Source organism: Ictalurus punctatus, chromosome 2, assembly GCF_001660625.3.
Source record: "Ictalurus punctatus breed USDA103 chromosome 2, Coco_2.0, whole genome shotgun sequence".
In the NCBI taxonomy this organism is placed as follows: domain Eukaryota; kingdom Metazoa; phylum Chordata; class Actinopteri; order Siluriformes; family Ictaluridae; genus Ictalurus; species Ictalurus punctatus.
In genome coordinates this window covers 19,843,125-19,857,655 of record NC_030417.2, presented here as the reverse complement: position 1 = coordinate 19,857,655, position 14,531 = coordinate 19,843,125, and the positions used below count along the sequence as shown (strand labels likewise).

Genomic DNA, 14,531 nt, shown 5'->3' with positions numbered 1-14,531 from the left:
TTATGTATCGATTCTCAAGAGTCGACTTTGTGAGCCGAGTCTTTTACGGTGAGAGCCGACTCGCATATGAGTCGTTTTTTTCTGTGTGTAGAATTACGCAGTTAATGCAGTAGTTATTATGTAATTATGTAGTTATGGTGTAGTTACTGTCTAATTGATTTTTTTTTACGTTTGCATGGCAACCTACCTGTTTTCTAATCATAGTTGTGAATGCGTGAGAGGGGAGCCGTGTGTATGAATCAAGGAGGATCCGTCTACATCGCACAATATTGTTATCTTGTTTATTAAAAGGTTTATCAAAAAGATTTTCTGAAACATTTACAGCCATAATTTAAAAAAAAAATAATCACAGGGCTATAAATCTGTCAGGATTGGGCGGAAAAATATTTGGAACCTTAAAGAGTCGACTCTTAATGAAAAGAGTCGGCATTCCAATCACAACCTGAAAAATAAAATTAAAATCCAACAAAGCAGACACACGTATATTAAATCTCATTTAGACGGACATAGAGAGGCTGGCAAACAGACAGACTCATAGAAACAGACATAGACAGACAGCCTGATAGATAGATATATACACACACAGGTAGACTGATAGAGACAGACACATATAGCTAGGTACGGGAAGCAAGACAGACACACAGAGATCATCAGATAGATATACAGACAGATAGACTGAGAGACAGACATATATACATAGATAGATAAGACAGCCAGCCAGCCAGATAGATAGATAGATAGATAGATAAAGACAGAGAAACCACTAGATAGATAGATAGATAGATAGATAGATAGATAGAGCTAGTATACACATGTACTGTTTGTATTGAAAAATTAAACACAATAAAATGAAGCAGACACACATTCAGTCTCATCCTCTGTTTTTTTCCATGTCATGTACTTCTTATTCTCTAAACACACATTCCTGAAATTAAATTTGCCACATTCACAGCATTAGACAGACAGACAGGAAGATTTACATCTACTAGAGCTAGAAGATTACAGAGTAGCGTAAAAACAAAGCGCAGATCCAGTAATGTTAGCAATTAAAATTAAATCCTAAATAAATAAATAAAAGAACAGGAACAGTAAGTCCGAGTTTCCAGTACAGATTTCATAATTATAGTAAGACTGTTCTGTGATAAGCACACAGAAAAACAAAAACAAAAAAAATAAATCACAAACAGAGAGGAGTTCGTTACTGTCGGTCTCCGGGCACTTTTTGCATGACAGCTGGAGAGGGTTAAGAGGCCAATGAGAGGTTAAAGGTCACTGCGAACATTAAAGCACAAACACACCCCCACTTTCGAGAGAAGTGATTAAAAATGCAAATTGCTGCATGAAGTCTTTGTGCATGGAACGTGTCTGGATTAGAGAAACGTGAGCATCTCATGGGACACGGGAGGACATCTGGAGTGCAATGAAACACACACACACACACACACACACACACACACACACACACACACACACACACACACACACACACACACACACACACACACACACACACCAAGCAATGAGGCTCTAATGGCTTCCTTTAAAAACGCATTTAAAAAGAGTCTCACCACCTCCTAATCATCATTATTATGAAATACGAGTTTTTATATAATTCAATAATGTGAGTGGAAACTGTGAGTTATGAGCCATTAGCTGAGCCAAGGATCACAGCCATACAACGCAGGAATTACAAAAAGCTCTAACAGACACAGCACACACACAAAGGGGAGGCAAATAATGTGTCCCCAATGAAAATCACTCAATAATACTCAGACAGAGATACAGACAGACAGACATATAAACACACACACATTTATATAGCTGGAGAGACTGACAGGTATACATACAGAGAGACAGACAAATAGATAGATAGAGACAGACAGACAGACAGACAGCTACATAGAAATAGATAGATAGATAGATAGATAGATAGATAGATAGATAGGTCAACAGACAGACAGACAGATAAGAGTGGGTGCTTTGGGTTCTGGGTGGAAGGCAAGAAAGAACAAGGGAAAGAAAGGAATCAGCAACTCAAATAGAACTAGAAAAAAACAAAGATAGATAGATAAATAGATAGATAGATAGATAGATAGATAGATAGATAGATAGATAGATAGATAGATAGATAGATAGATAAAAACAGACAGACAGACAGGCGTTTTGACAGACCGATAGATGGGACAAACAGCAAAAATCTTGCAGGAATTAAAATCTCTAACAGATGCAGAATGGTTAAACGAACACACAGACACACACACCCCTCTCCAATGGAAAACACTAACTGTAAAATAAACACATTCTCGTTGCGTAACCACTTTACAAAGAGAGTTTTTTTTTATTGCAAACATAAATCACAAGGGAATTAAATTTGAGACGACAGAAATGTACAATCTGATTCATCCAGCTCAATTAATATGCTAATGCATCTCTGATTAACACAGCTACAGAGACAATTAAACAACTTGGCACAAGTCGTGAACTATAAAGGAGGATGTTTATGTATGGCAGTGTGCGATGTTCAGTGTAAACTGCACCTGAAGTATAAATGATTCATTTATAAATGATTCGTTCTGTTTGAATGAATCACTAAAATGAACGAATCAGTACAGGTCTATTCTTTGTTCAGCTGATACAGACAAGCCTCATAATCACTAAATCACTACCTTATTATTTCAGATTTTGATCCGTACAATGAAGAGGCTGAGAATTTTTATTCATTTCTTGGTGTAGATGTGAAAATGTCTATCAGAACTGCTGATCACTAAAAATGGCACCTTTAATATTCTGAAAAATAAAACATCATGAAATGTAACAAAATTGTGTATAATCAACAACTAATCAATAAGTTAATAAAAATAATCAAGTTCTTGATTTTTCTTAGTATTTATTAAGACTAGGATTAAGATACTAATCAGTAGTGCCTGTAAAATATTAACCAGTAGTGAGAAATCCCGGACCATGAGAGAAAGTTAATTCAGTTCAGTAAACCAAACAAAAAAAAACAAAAAAACAAAAAACAGAGACACCTTCGATTCCATCTTACACAGCGAGTGCAGGAAGTTGATGTGTCATCAGGCTGGTCATAGGGTTGTGGGGTTGTGGGGAGTTGTAGTAGACCTCATGAGAGTTTCAGGTGTGTTTCAGTCAGTCTTGGTGGTTTTCTGCCTCCAGGGGTAAATGAGCTCTCCTACAAAAAGCTTCTTACACAAAGCGAGCCACGAGTCTCTGGACGAGCAGCCGGATGTCTCGGTGCGGTAACACTGCAGCACCGAACTGCACTGCAGAGGGTTAATCTGCACACACACATTACCAATAGATAGATACTGTAAATAGATAGATAGAGACAAACTAAGATGAACATACAGATAGCACACACAGGTAAATATAAATCAGTGTGTATGCTATAAATGTGTTACCTCCATCAGTAGGTGAAGTGGAGCACCGGGTTCTTCATGCAGCACGCAGAATTTCACTCCCTCTGAAACACACACACACACACACAGCAGTGTACAATAGTTCACATCTGTTTCAGAAAACAGATACTTTTAAAAAGTGCACCTGATGCATTTGAATCTAAATCCCAGTTAAAACATTTAGCATTCAAATGCATCGGATTGCATATTAATGAGTGTATAATGAATATTAATAAATGTATACTGAACATTAATGGATGTATAATGGATAACAGTCAATGTATAATGAATATCTATAAATGTAAGTAGTTTATAATGAATATTAATATGTATATTGAACATTAACGAGTGTGTAATCAATAATCATGAGTGTATAATTAATATTATCGAGCATCTAATGAATATTAATGAGTCCACAATGAACACTTGCAAGTATGCGAAGAATATTAATGTGAGGATAATAAATTTATAATCAAAATGAATGAGTGTATAAAGAATATTAATGATAAAATATAAAAACAGTTGGTGAGATTTATTATTATTGTTGTTGTTGTTGTTGTTGTTAATAACAATATTATTATTATTCTATGACAATACTAGCCTCAAAGCTCCAGTAACCAGAAATAATGCAATAAACTAATGAAGCAAACACTGTAAATTCCATTTTTGGCTAAATCACTGCTTTATGTCGCTAGCAACTCTACTGCAAATTGCTAGACAGCTTTACTTGCATATGTACTGTATGTTAGATGTCTTTTTTTAAATCCTAGCTGATTGAGGAGTGTAAATGAGTGTAAATATTGCACTATTGTGGGTAAACAATGGTCACTTACAAAAATATTTTGCATGATACTAAATTGTGTGATGTTGTGCAGGTGTGTAGACAGTAGTGAGACCCACCAGACAGTCTGTATGGCCTGCAGATGCGCAGCCCCATGGCGAACAGAGGGAAGGAGTTGATGAAGTCTACACTGAGGTGGATCAGACCTTGAAACATCACCACCACCAACCGCAGCTACAAGCACATCAAAACAACAGCAGCGCTCATAAGGCCAACTGACTCCACCATCCACATCAGCACTTTATAAATAAAACATATGTTTCATCCTGCATCGATCGGTTTCACTCACCAGGGTGAAGACCAGGTAATACAGAGCAGTGGTGGGGAGCAGAAACAACAGGATGGTGAAGAGCAGAGTCCCGAGAAACAACTACACAATCACAAACAGAATAAAAGACAAACAATTCATTATTATAAGTTGATTATTTTCTTCTAACATCATGTAACATTTATAGTTATATTTATTGCTGTGGAATGTCCATGAAACTTTATAGTAGACAAAAAAACTCCTCTGTCCTGAAGATTAAAAATTAAAAGTAACAGCTGTACCACTGACAATGGAGACTCCTTCCATAAATATTACATGAAGTAAACTACAAGCCCCGTCCCTTTCTCTTCCATGGTGCATGAAAAGTGTCTATCCCTTACACTTCTTTTGGACTGGGTGCAGGTTACCTGGTCCAGGTCATAGGAGCAAGAGTCCACACGTTGTCTCAGGACGTTCCACTTTTTTCCACGGAAAAGCCTCCAGAGGGACGACAGGCCGTAGATCTTCAGACAGTAGAGCCTGCAGAGAGACAGACAGCTCACAGCATATATATCTTCAAATCCTTCTTCATAGCACTTACACTATACAGTAAGCCCAAAAGTATGTGCACACCTGACAATCACAACCACACCTGCTTGTTGAACATCTCATTCCAGATTTATTCCCTGCTTTGCTGTTATAACAAGAGGGTTTATACAGATTCTCCATAATGAAATTCCAGGACATTCAAAGACTTTTCAAGCATTATTTTTATTTTATTTGAAAGACTATACAAGAGGTGTCCATCCATCCATCCATTTTCTATACCGCTTATCCTGCACAGGATCATGGGGAGCCTGGAGCTTATCCCAGGGGACTCAGGGCAGGAGGTGGGGGGACACCCTGGATGGGGTGCCAACCCACCACAGAGCACAATCACATACCCATTCACACACTACAGACAATTTAGAGATGCCACTCAGCCTACAAGACATGTTTTTGGACTGGGGAAGGAAACCAGAGTACCCGGAGGAAACCCCCGAAGCATGAGGAGACCAGACAAGCTCCGCACACACAGGACGGCAGCGGAAATCGAACCCCCAATCCTGGAGGTGTGAGGCAAACGTGATAACCAATAAGACACTGTGCCCCACACAAGAGATCTCATTCAAACATTCTTTATTTATGAATTTTGAATTATTTTTAAATTCCAGAAAAAATTTATAATAACAATAATAATAATAATAATAAAACACAACCAATTTTTATATGGTGCCTTTTCCAGCCACGCTGGACTAATTGTGCATTTCTCAGGCATTGCTTCGTCTTCACCATAACGTTAGTATACTCCAGGTGAGTCACAGGAGCACTGTTGCCCACAACTTTCAGTGGAAAGTCTCTAAATGTCACTAGCTGATATCATGCGCTAATTAGCATGTTCATTACACCATTGCGTCGTATTTGCATTCCCAATGAAGCGATTCTCATTTACATATTTTTCTGGTGTCACACGGAACGAGTATGAAATGGCGACTGAAACGCGGGCCATTAAGGCTACCTGTTAAACAGAAGTCACTTCCAAGCTGCTGCTCTGCACTGACAAAATCCTGATTTATAATGCACGTAAGTTAACGACAACAGCTGTGCTGTCCGCTATATTTATATGTAAAATGATCACGGGGCAGTACTGGCCACTCTCTTCCATGGAAAGTTGTCAAGGTTTGCCCAGAAAGTTGAGAGATCTGTCGACATGTGCTTTTTTGAAAGAAAAAAAAAAAAAACACACCAAAAAACAAGAGTCGCTAAAGGGGTGTGAAAAGTGGACTAGAACTCTCTCTGCCACGATGAGAGAGTGAATAGCGGGAGGATTAGGAGGAGTCATATTTTGAGTGAAAGGATGTATTCGTTGTATTCGTGTTCTATCGAAAATAAACACTTTAAAGTTAATACACATTTCCTATTTATACTTTTTTTTTATCATTCAAGCACCACTAGATTTTAAAAAATGGCCATTTTCAAGGTTTTCCAGTACTTAAATTTCAAGCACCTTGTACAAACACTGTAATAAGCTCCACTCTTCTGGGAAGGCTTTCCACTAGATTTTAGCGCGTGGCTGTGGGGATTTGTGATCATTCAGCTACAAGAGCATCAGTGAGGTTGAGATCAGACACTGATGTCAGGGTGTCGAGGAGGCTCCAGTTCCAGTTCATCCCAAAGGTGTTCAGTAGGGTTGAGGTCAGGGTTCTGTACTGGACTCTCGAGTTCTTCCACCTTCTTCCAACCTTAACACAGCAGACCTTCATGGAGCTCGCTCTGTGCACTTTGGGCTTCTTAGTTCCAGTGAAGGGAAACTGTAATGCTACAGCGTACAGAGACGTTCTTTATAATCGTGTGCTTCAGATTTTGCTGTAACAGTTTGGGGAAGAGGGTGGTCAGGGGTGCACATACTTTTGGCCATATAGTGTTTTACTGTCAATGGATTAGGATAAAACATTATACCTAAATTAAAAACAATACTCCAAAGTGTTTATAAATTGAAACTTGATAGAATGCTAATGATCACTACGATTATGATGAATTAAGATTAATGATCAATAATAATCACAATAAAGCATTAAAGATCATATATAAAGATTAATCTGTGTAGGATTACAGCATGGCTTGTGAGCACAGTATTTAGCCAGACATTATGATTTTAATTAATCCAGTTAATAATAGACCTAAATAAAATCTTTCATTTTTCCTGCAGCAGAGGTAATAACTGTTAATAATGTTATATTATAATAGGGCTGTATTGATTCATACAGAAGCTTTGCATTACAAGTAGAACCTTTGACATTAATGTAGGTTCTCTCAGTGGCGTACTTGGGGGTGGATTTTGGGTTTGAACCCCCTTAAATATTTTCCAGCTTCAAATACTTATTCATGGCATATCAAACTGCGCAGCTCATTATATATTCCTTTTACGAACATCATTACAGAGGAATTACTGCACAAAAATGTTATTATAGCACAAAGTTCTTTGTTATTGAATGAGGTTCATAAGTGGTCAATGACGTTGTTATGATTCTGTATTTAACCACCTGTTTAATTATATTTTTATTGGCTACCAGCTGCTAAGGCAAGAAACAGGATTAACCAAACAGAATCATGCATTTACCACATTTCTGTTTTACACACTGAGCTCAGGGATATCGACGTGACAACCGGTGAAGCACTGGAAGTTTATCGCAGGAGGAGAAAAACAAGCAGAGATCTGGGGTTTTTTTTTTTTTTTTAAATGTCATTTCCCTTCTATCATTAGCATCTTATCGTAATCATTTCAGTAAAACCATCAGAAAAGTCTTTTATTATTAATATTCCACGACTGGCTGATGGTCGATCATGCCTTAAATGATTAAACAGAAAATTAGTGTCACCACCACTCCTACGGCTGTCTGACATCCACCCAAAATGCATGAGCACGTCACTCTTAACATTATAATTATACAGATCATGTGGTGAATTTTAATTAGAATATTTCCTCACCTGCCAAAATCATTTTTTAAGCATCCACCAGGAATACCATCTAAACTATCTTTTGGGTAAACAGTATTCCCTATGTTTAATATTTAAGATTATTTTCAAAGTAGCTTGAAAGGAAAGAACAGACGCTGCCCTCTGCTGGTGGAATACCAGAATTAAACATTTCCAAAAGTTTTCACACATAGGTTACAAGATAGACCGAGAGATTATAACACTGGTATAAAACGTCAGATAACCGTCCTCAACATTTAACATGCATGATAAACACCAGCAATAGTGTGAAGTATAATCTGGAGAAGATTAGGAATTCAGATTCTGATGTTTCAGACCTGTTACAAAAGTCTATGTCTTTTATATGCCATATTATAAAACTAGAAATCAACTGGAATACAACCTAGTGATCATGCTCATGATATCAAATAGTGATCATTTTGATTCACTTAATTTCTTCAATCCTAATGTAAATACTAGAGATTGACCAATAATCCCGATATTTCCCCCGATATTTTGGTCAAGCCCACAAACACTTATTTCTAGCAATAGGCTAGCAATCAGGCTTTAATCTTCTTGAAACAGGAACACAGTCTAAATTCTAATCTGACATGATAAAAAGTCTTGAATTTTCCACTAATTTATTGCTAAAATAACACTAACAGATTTTCATGTTACTACTCATGTTCATGATCCTTACTAAGGAAGCACAAAGGTTCGAGGATATCAACAGTCCTTACTGCAGTTTCTATAGTAATGATGATCATTAGACCTGTGGTTAATAAGCTTTTAGAGAACGTAGACCAAATCCTAATTATTTTCTGAGAGGTTTTTGTTTTTCGACCTTCAAGACGGGACATCCTGTACATTCTCCACTGATATTGTTTCTGTAATGCAGATCGATTATGCAGACGTCATCGTGCTGTGCCTTACCTGGCTCCATACACATAAAAGCAGTAGATGTGGAAGGTCAGAAGCGCCACAATGTCCGACAGCACGGAAAGTGCAAAGGTCAAGCCCAGGCAGGCGGATAGTCCAACGTACCACAGGATCATTTCAATAAAGGGAGACATCAGACGGATGTAGCCTGAGGGTGCAAAGAAAAAAAGCACATAAGATATGATGACTGAACAGGATTGACTTTATTTAAAAATTTGAATAAATGAAATCAATTTAAGACAATCTTTCCAGCTCCAGTGCCCAGTATCTGTTTGAATATGGAGCCAGTAATAGTAAAACAGAATCTGTTTACTTTAAGTCAGCTAGTCTCTGTGAAATAACAGCCATCACTCACTGATCCACAGATGGATGTGGTAGAGGAAGAATCTCCCCAGAACCTCATCTAGAGCACGATTCATCTTCAGTCCTGCGGGGGCGCCCATGAGCCACTCCAGCAGCTCCTGCAGCTCCTTTGCTACGTGCTGGAAAACAAACCAAACAACTTTATCTGTTTATATTACATACAGCATACAGCTTAATACCTAAAACATACTGTTTCTACTGTAAACAGTCATGTTTATATCATCTACAGAGTTCATTCAGATCTCCAGGAGAGCCCAACTCTGCTCCTGTACATTTTGATCGTAGTAAAATCTGACACATGAAGATTAGTGTGTGGGACGTTAACGTACATATAAATTTAATGTAACTTATATACATGTCAGTGATGGGTATGCCTCCTCTGCCATGAATAACAGCTATAGAAACCACACCTTCACTCTGAGTGACAAATACAGGCCACACCTCTTTCACTGTTAGCTACAAGTAGAGGGCTAACAGTGTTGAGGGGCCACACCCCCTTCATTGTGAGAGACAGGTAGTGAGTCCACACCTCTTTTACAGTGACTGACAGGTACAAGCACAGCCTCTCCTTCACTAGGAGTGAAAGTTAGAGAGGCTACACATCCTTTACTGTGAGTAATAAGTATTCAGACCAGGCCTACTTCTCTGAGGCACGCCTCCTTTACTGAGACTGAAATACAGTGAGAGACCATGCCTTCTTGACTATGACTGACAGGTGATATGACACATTATGACACCAGTCATACAATCGGTTGTGTATCATAAAGGCAGGATTTCTGATTGGTAGAGTTCTACATGTCTGATGATTCAAGCCACCTGTTTCTGATTCAAGAAAACAAGCCGTTAAACACAACAATCAGGTGTAAGGCTGTGTCAACAAGAGGTCTACTATTTTTGTGTTGCGAGTGTAAACAGTACTCACATCAGCAGCTGGCACTAAGGTGTTAGCAAGCTGGCTGATACGGTTCTCTCTGTAGAGCCACGAGATCAGCAGCAGTCCCAGAGCTATGTCCACAAAGAAGGACACAAACATGTTCGCCTTCCTACAGAGAGAAAAGCACAACACACTACTGCAAACACGCCAGGGTCGGTTTATACCATGTGTAAAATACATTAAAAAAATATACAAACTAAAAAAATAAAGTGCTTAAATCTGGTACTTCATGAAGTCCATGTGAGTCGTGGCTTTCCTGGTCGAGAAGACGGTTTGAAAATGATCCGTCCTGTATCCTGCCTGAACACAGGTGGACAACTTGCTCGAAATGAAGGGAACCGGCCAAATATTCAGGACCCTGCAAAAGAAAAAAAGGGGGAAAAAAATGGAGTTCACATTTGTCTGTAAGACACATAAGATTAAAGGTGCAGTCTGTAATTTTTCTAAGTGCTACTAGACTTGAATTAATCATATAATTACAAAGACACCACAAAAACCTGCAAATTTGCCATGCAAAAAAAAATCTGCCTAGTTTTCCTATTTCAGGGTTTTCCAAGCTGGAAGAGAGATACTCAGCAAAATAATAATAATAATAATAATAATAATAATAATAATAATAATAACAACAACACACAATACATAGTTAGTAAATAGATGAAGTAAAAAAAAGGGAGTGTTTTCATTGCAAGTGTAATTTAACTCTCAGCCAGCAAAGGGCACTAAAATTACAAACCACTCCTCAAAAACAGCTCATGAACAAATAAGTGATTTGGATCTTAGTCCTTTTGGACATTACCAGTTTTAGCCAGATGTTTTGATAAACTTCTTTCTTTTGTTCACCCTGTCAAATTAAAGGTGTAGTCTGTAACTTCTGAGAGTATATCTAGACCCACAATAATCAAATCACTTCAATGATACAGATCACATCTGAGAGGTATAAAAATTTCCATGCAAAGGATCTGCCTAGTTTTCTCATCTCAGAACATTATAAAAAATGTAATGGTCCATAAATTAGCTCCACCCCCAGCTGGAACACAAACTAGACATTATTACTTAAAAAAAGAGCGTTGGGGTCAGTTGGAGGTGTGTTTATTTAAAAAAAAAAAAAAAAAAAAAAAAAAAAAAAAAAGGGAGGTTTGTCAACATTTTTATTGTTATGGCAGTTCGACTCACAGACACCAGAGGGCTCTAAAATGACAAACTACTGCTTTAAGACTGCATTTGAAGAAACAGGTTAATTTTAAATATTGTATAGACATATTGTTAAAATGGTGTGTTGTATTCGAATATATTTTTTTATTTACAACATCTACACTTGACTGAACCTCTTTGCGCGCCACACACACACACACGGTGTAGGTTCACTAATCCCGGCTCACCTGAAGCTCCACAGCCATTTCCACCAACACACCAGCGAGGTAAGGAGAATGCAGACAGGGACAGAGACTTGCTTGATCAATTCCACGATGATGCTCGCCTCCCTGCCGTCCGACTGCCAGTGGGTCAGCTTCAGTGGCCCGTCATCATACTTGTCGAGGAGGAACAGCGGCTCGCTCTGGGAAACCGTGTGGAAAACCGCACGTAGCTCTGAAGACTCCACATCAGCACCGTTTTCATGGATAGGATGAAGCTGTGAAAGCATGACCTTCCTCTGATCGTAATGAACGAAGATGATTTTGTCTTCCTCACCGCTTGGTGGTGCGTGTCCGTTTTTGCGCACCACCTCACAAGCAAAGCCTTTCTTGCCGGGTTCACGGCTCAGCTGCAGCCAGCGCGAGTGAGGGAAGATGGTGCTGAGGTCCTTCAAGAAGCCGTCCATTTCCTTCTGGCCGTCCTTGGATAAGCTCCATGACCCCAGAACGGTCAGATCCACCTGAATCTGGCTGCGCAGCTCGCTCAGGTACTTCTTCACATGGCCAGGTATGAAGGGGTAGTGAATGACGGCGAGCACCACGGCCGAGTCATGGCCCGGGATCCAGCGCCCCACGAGCAGACCGCTGTCGGCCATGTTGCAGCATCGTGGGAAGAAAATCTTCAGCACCATGATTGCGCTTTAAAATAATTTTTAAAATCTCAAACTGACCAAAACCCTGTCAAGGAAACACACACACACAAAAAGCTACAAGAGTGAGTCATGGTGAATGATTGTCATGAATTATCATTTACACATGTTTATTTTTCCCCATCACCTGATTTAAAGTTTCTGAAGTATTAATCAGAAAGGATTAGTTTTCCAGATATACTGTACAACTGAGATGAGATTTCCAAACCAAGAGAAATATTTAACACTAAATCCACGTTTCACCCTCACACCTACGTATGAATAATCAGATATCAGTTCAAGGGATTCATTAACATTAATTATTATACCTATGAATTAAGCGAGTTGTTAATACTGCGATATTTGTTCACGTAACGTAACAAGAGTCACATAATTACAACACTAATTAAAGAGAGATTATTGACTTGCAATCAAACAAATAAAATAAAACACTTTATTGTGTTTTTTGTTTTTCTAGATAAAAAGCAAAAAGTTTGCTTACAGAAATGTCCTCTTTTTGTCCTTCACATATTGGATCCTGCAGCCGTTTCTATAGAAACCACAAGCCTCCGGCAAAGCTGTCATCGATTGTGTCCTAACTGTGGAGCTAACTATCTAATGTTATCTGCACTTAAGTACAAATACATCGCAATAAAAAGGTGAGAAGATTATACGCATTCACGCTAAGACCGCTAATGTATCTCTCTGGCATGCTAACTAGTTAGCTAACTTTCTAACTTTTCAGTAGGAATTAGCTTTAAATGCTACCTAAGGTACAATTTAAAACACAGTGCAGAGTGTACGCTCAGAAAAGCTAGCTAGGCTGCATCCCAAATTCAACATAGAGTGCACTAGAGCTAGCGCGGTAAGAAATATTACTTCTACGCTTTATAGTACACCTACTGAGGACACACAAGACATTTTTGATACAACCCGCAACCATTTTGTTAAAGGGTGCCTCTAAAAAAAGCCGCCGGATGAAACAAAAGATTGCAAAACTCCAGTTCCGGCGAGAGTTTTAACTGAATACAATGTGAAATAAAAGTGTATAAATGTGCAAATAAATAATATAAATGTGAGCTAAAACTCGAATAAAGTTTTCAATTAAAATATTTTCCGCTCTCTTTTTTAATACACCACCACCTCAGCTTTAAATTTATTCATCTAATTTTAGACAAATTTCAGAATTTCAAATTTCTTAGTTTTGAGTTCATAAGTAAATCCATATAAGTTTTTAGAAAAAAGTAAAGTACACAGCCTCACCATGACAGTACAGTATATCAGGTTATACTTGCACTAAAATACTGCACTCTCTGATTAATAATAATAATAATAATAATAATAATAATAATAATTATTATTATTATTATTATTATTATTATTATTATTATTATTATTGTTGTTGTTGTTGTTGTTGTTGTTGTTGTTGTTATTAGCAGTAGTAGTAGTATAAACTATAATAAGGATATTTTGGTATTTTAGAAGTAGTTACTTACTGTGAGTCCAGTCAAGTCCCTAACAGTCACACTGGTGAAAGAAAGCTAAATGATACTGCAAGAAAAAAGCGCGTTTTTTGAAAACCAGCTTACTTTCAGTGATAACAACCTTCAGGAGATAAGAGTGAAGTTTGGGAGGGAACTAAAGACACATGCAGCCTATAATGTAGAACTTTGTTTTGGGGGGTTAGAGAGCTCTTCCTGTGGAGGTTCAGAAAAAACAATAAAGATATTTCTTTACTTCATTAAACTTCAAGTATTATGGAACCACTCCTAAGAAATATATGGATTACACTATACATCTATTCATCCATTTTCTATACCACTTATCCTACTGGGTCACAGGGAATCTGGAGCCTATCCCAGGGAGAATGGGGCACAAGGCAGGGTACACCCTGGACAGGGTGCCAGTCCATCACAGGGCACAATCACACACACATTCACACACCCATTCATACACTACAGACAGTTTTGGTCATGCCAATCAGCCTACCGTACATGACTGGGGGAGGAAACTGGAGTACCCGGAGGAAACCCCCAAAGCAAGAGGAGAATCGAACCCTCAACCCTGGAGGTTTGAGGCAAACATGCCAACGATTTGTATCAGTTATATACATTATACATTAAAGAATGTATAGAAAATAATTTTGTGTAACTGAAAAAATATCAGTTTAATTTTTTTTAATTACAATCCATTTGAAATTAAGATAAGCATTGGTGTTCCTTTATTAATAAATT

At 38.1% G+C, this 14,531-nt stretch overlaps 1 protein-coding gene across 2 annotated transcripts; it reads right to left on the bottom strand.

The window, feature by feature from the left end:
• Positions 1-2,315: 2,315 nt before the first annotated feature.
• Positions 2,316-13,893, bottom strand: pigq (phosphatidylinositol glycan anchor biosynthesis, class Q). Of its 2 annotated transcripts, none has more exons than XM_017492765.1 (11): positions 13,794-13,893; positions 11,636-12,346; positions 10,483-10,614; positions 10,245-10,365; positions 9,315-9,441; positions 8,954-9,107; positions 4,933-5,044; positions 4,547-4,627; positions 4,317-4,431; positions 3,420-3,481; positions 2,316-3,296 (listed from the first exon to the last, which is right to left on the bottom strand). In XM_017492765.1, the coding sequence occupies exons 2-11, from the start codon at positions 12,298-12,300 to the stop codon at positions 3,144-3,146; spliced, it is 1,722 nt and encodes a 573-aa protein (XP_017348254.1). In that variant the 5' UTR covers positions 12,301-12,346; positions 13,794-13,893; the 3' UTR covers positions 2,316-3,143. The 2 variants fall into 2 exon arrangements, with proteins under 2 accessions (XP_017348254.1, XP_017348245.1); XM_017492756.3 differs by lacking the exon at positions 13,794-13,893 and adding an exon at positions 12,800-13,249.
• Between the last annotated feature and the right edge of the window lie 638 nt (positions 13,894-14,531).

Coding starts and splice junctions, on each gene's coding strand:
- pigq (XM_017492765.1), bottom strand. CDS start 12,300: ATGGTGCTGAAGATTTTCTTCCCACGATGCTGCAACATGGCCGACAGC. Junction 9,108..9,314: donor CCACATCCATCTGTGGATCA/GTGAGTGATGGC, acceptor TTGCACCCTCAG/GCTACATCCGTCTGATGTCT. Junction 3,482..4,316: donor CAGGCCATACAGACTGTCTG/GTGGGTCTCACT, acceptor TGTGTGTTTCAG/AGGGAGTGAAATTCTGCGTG.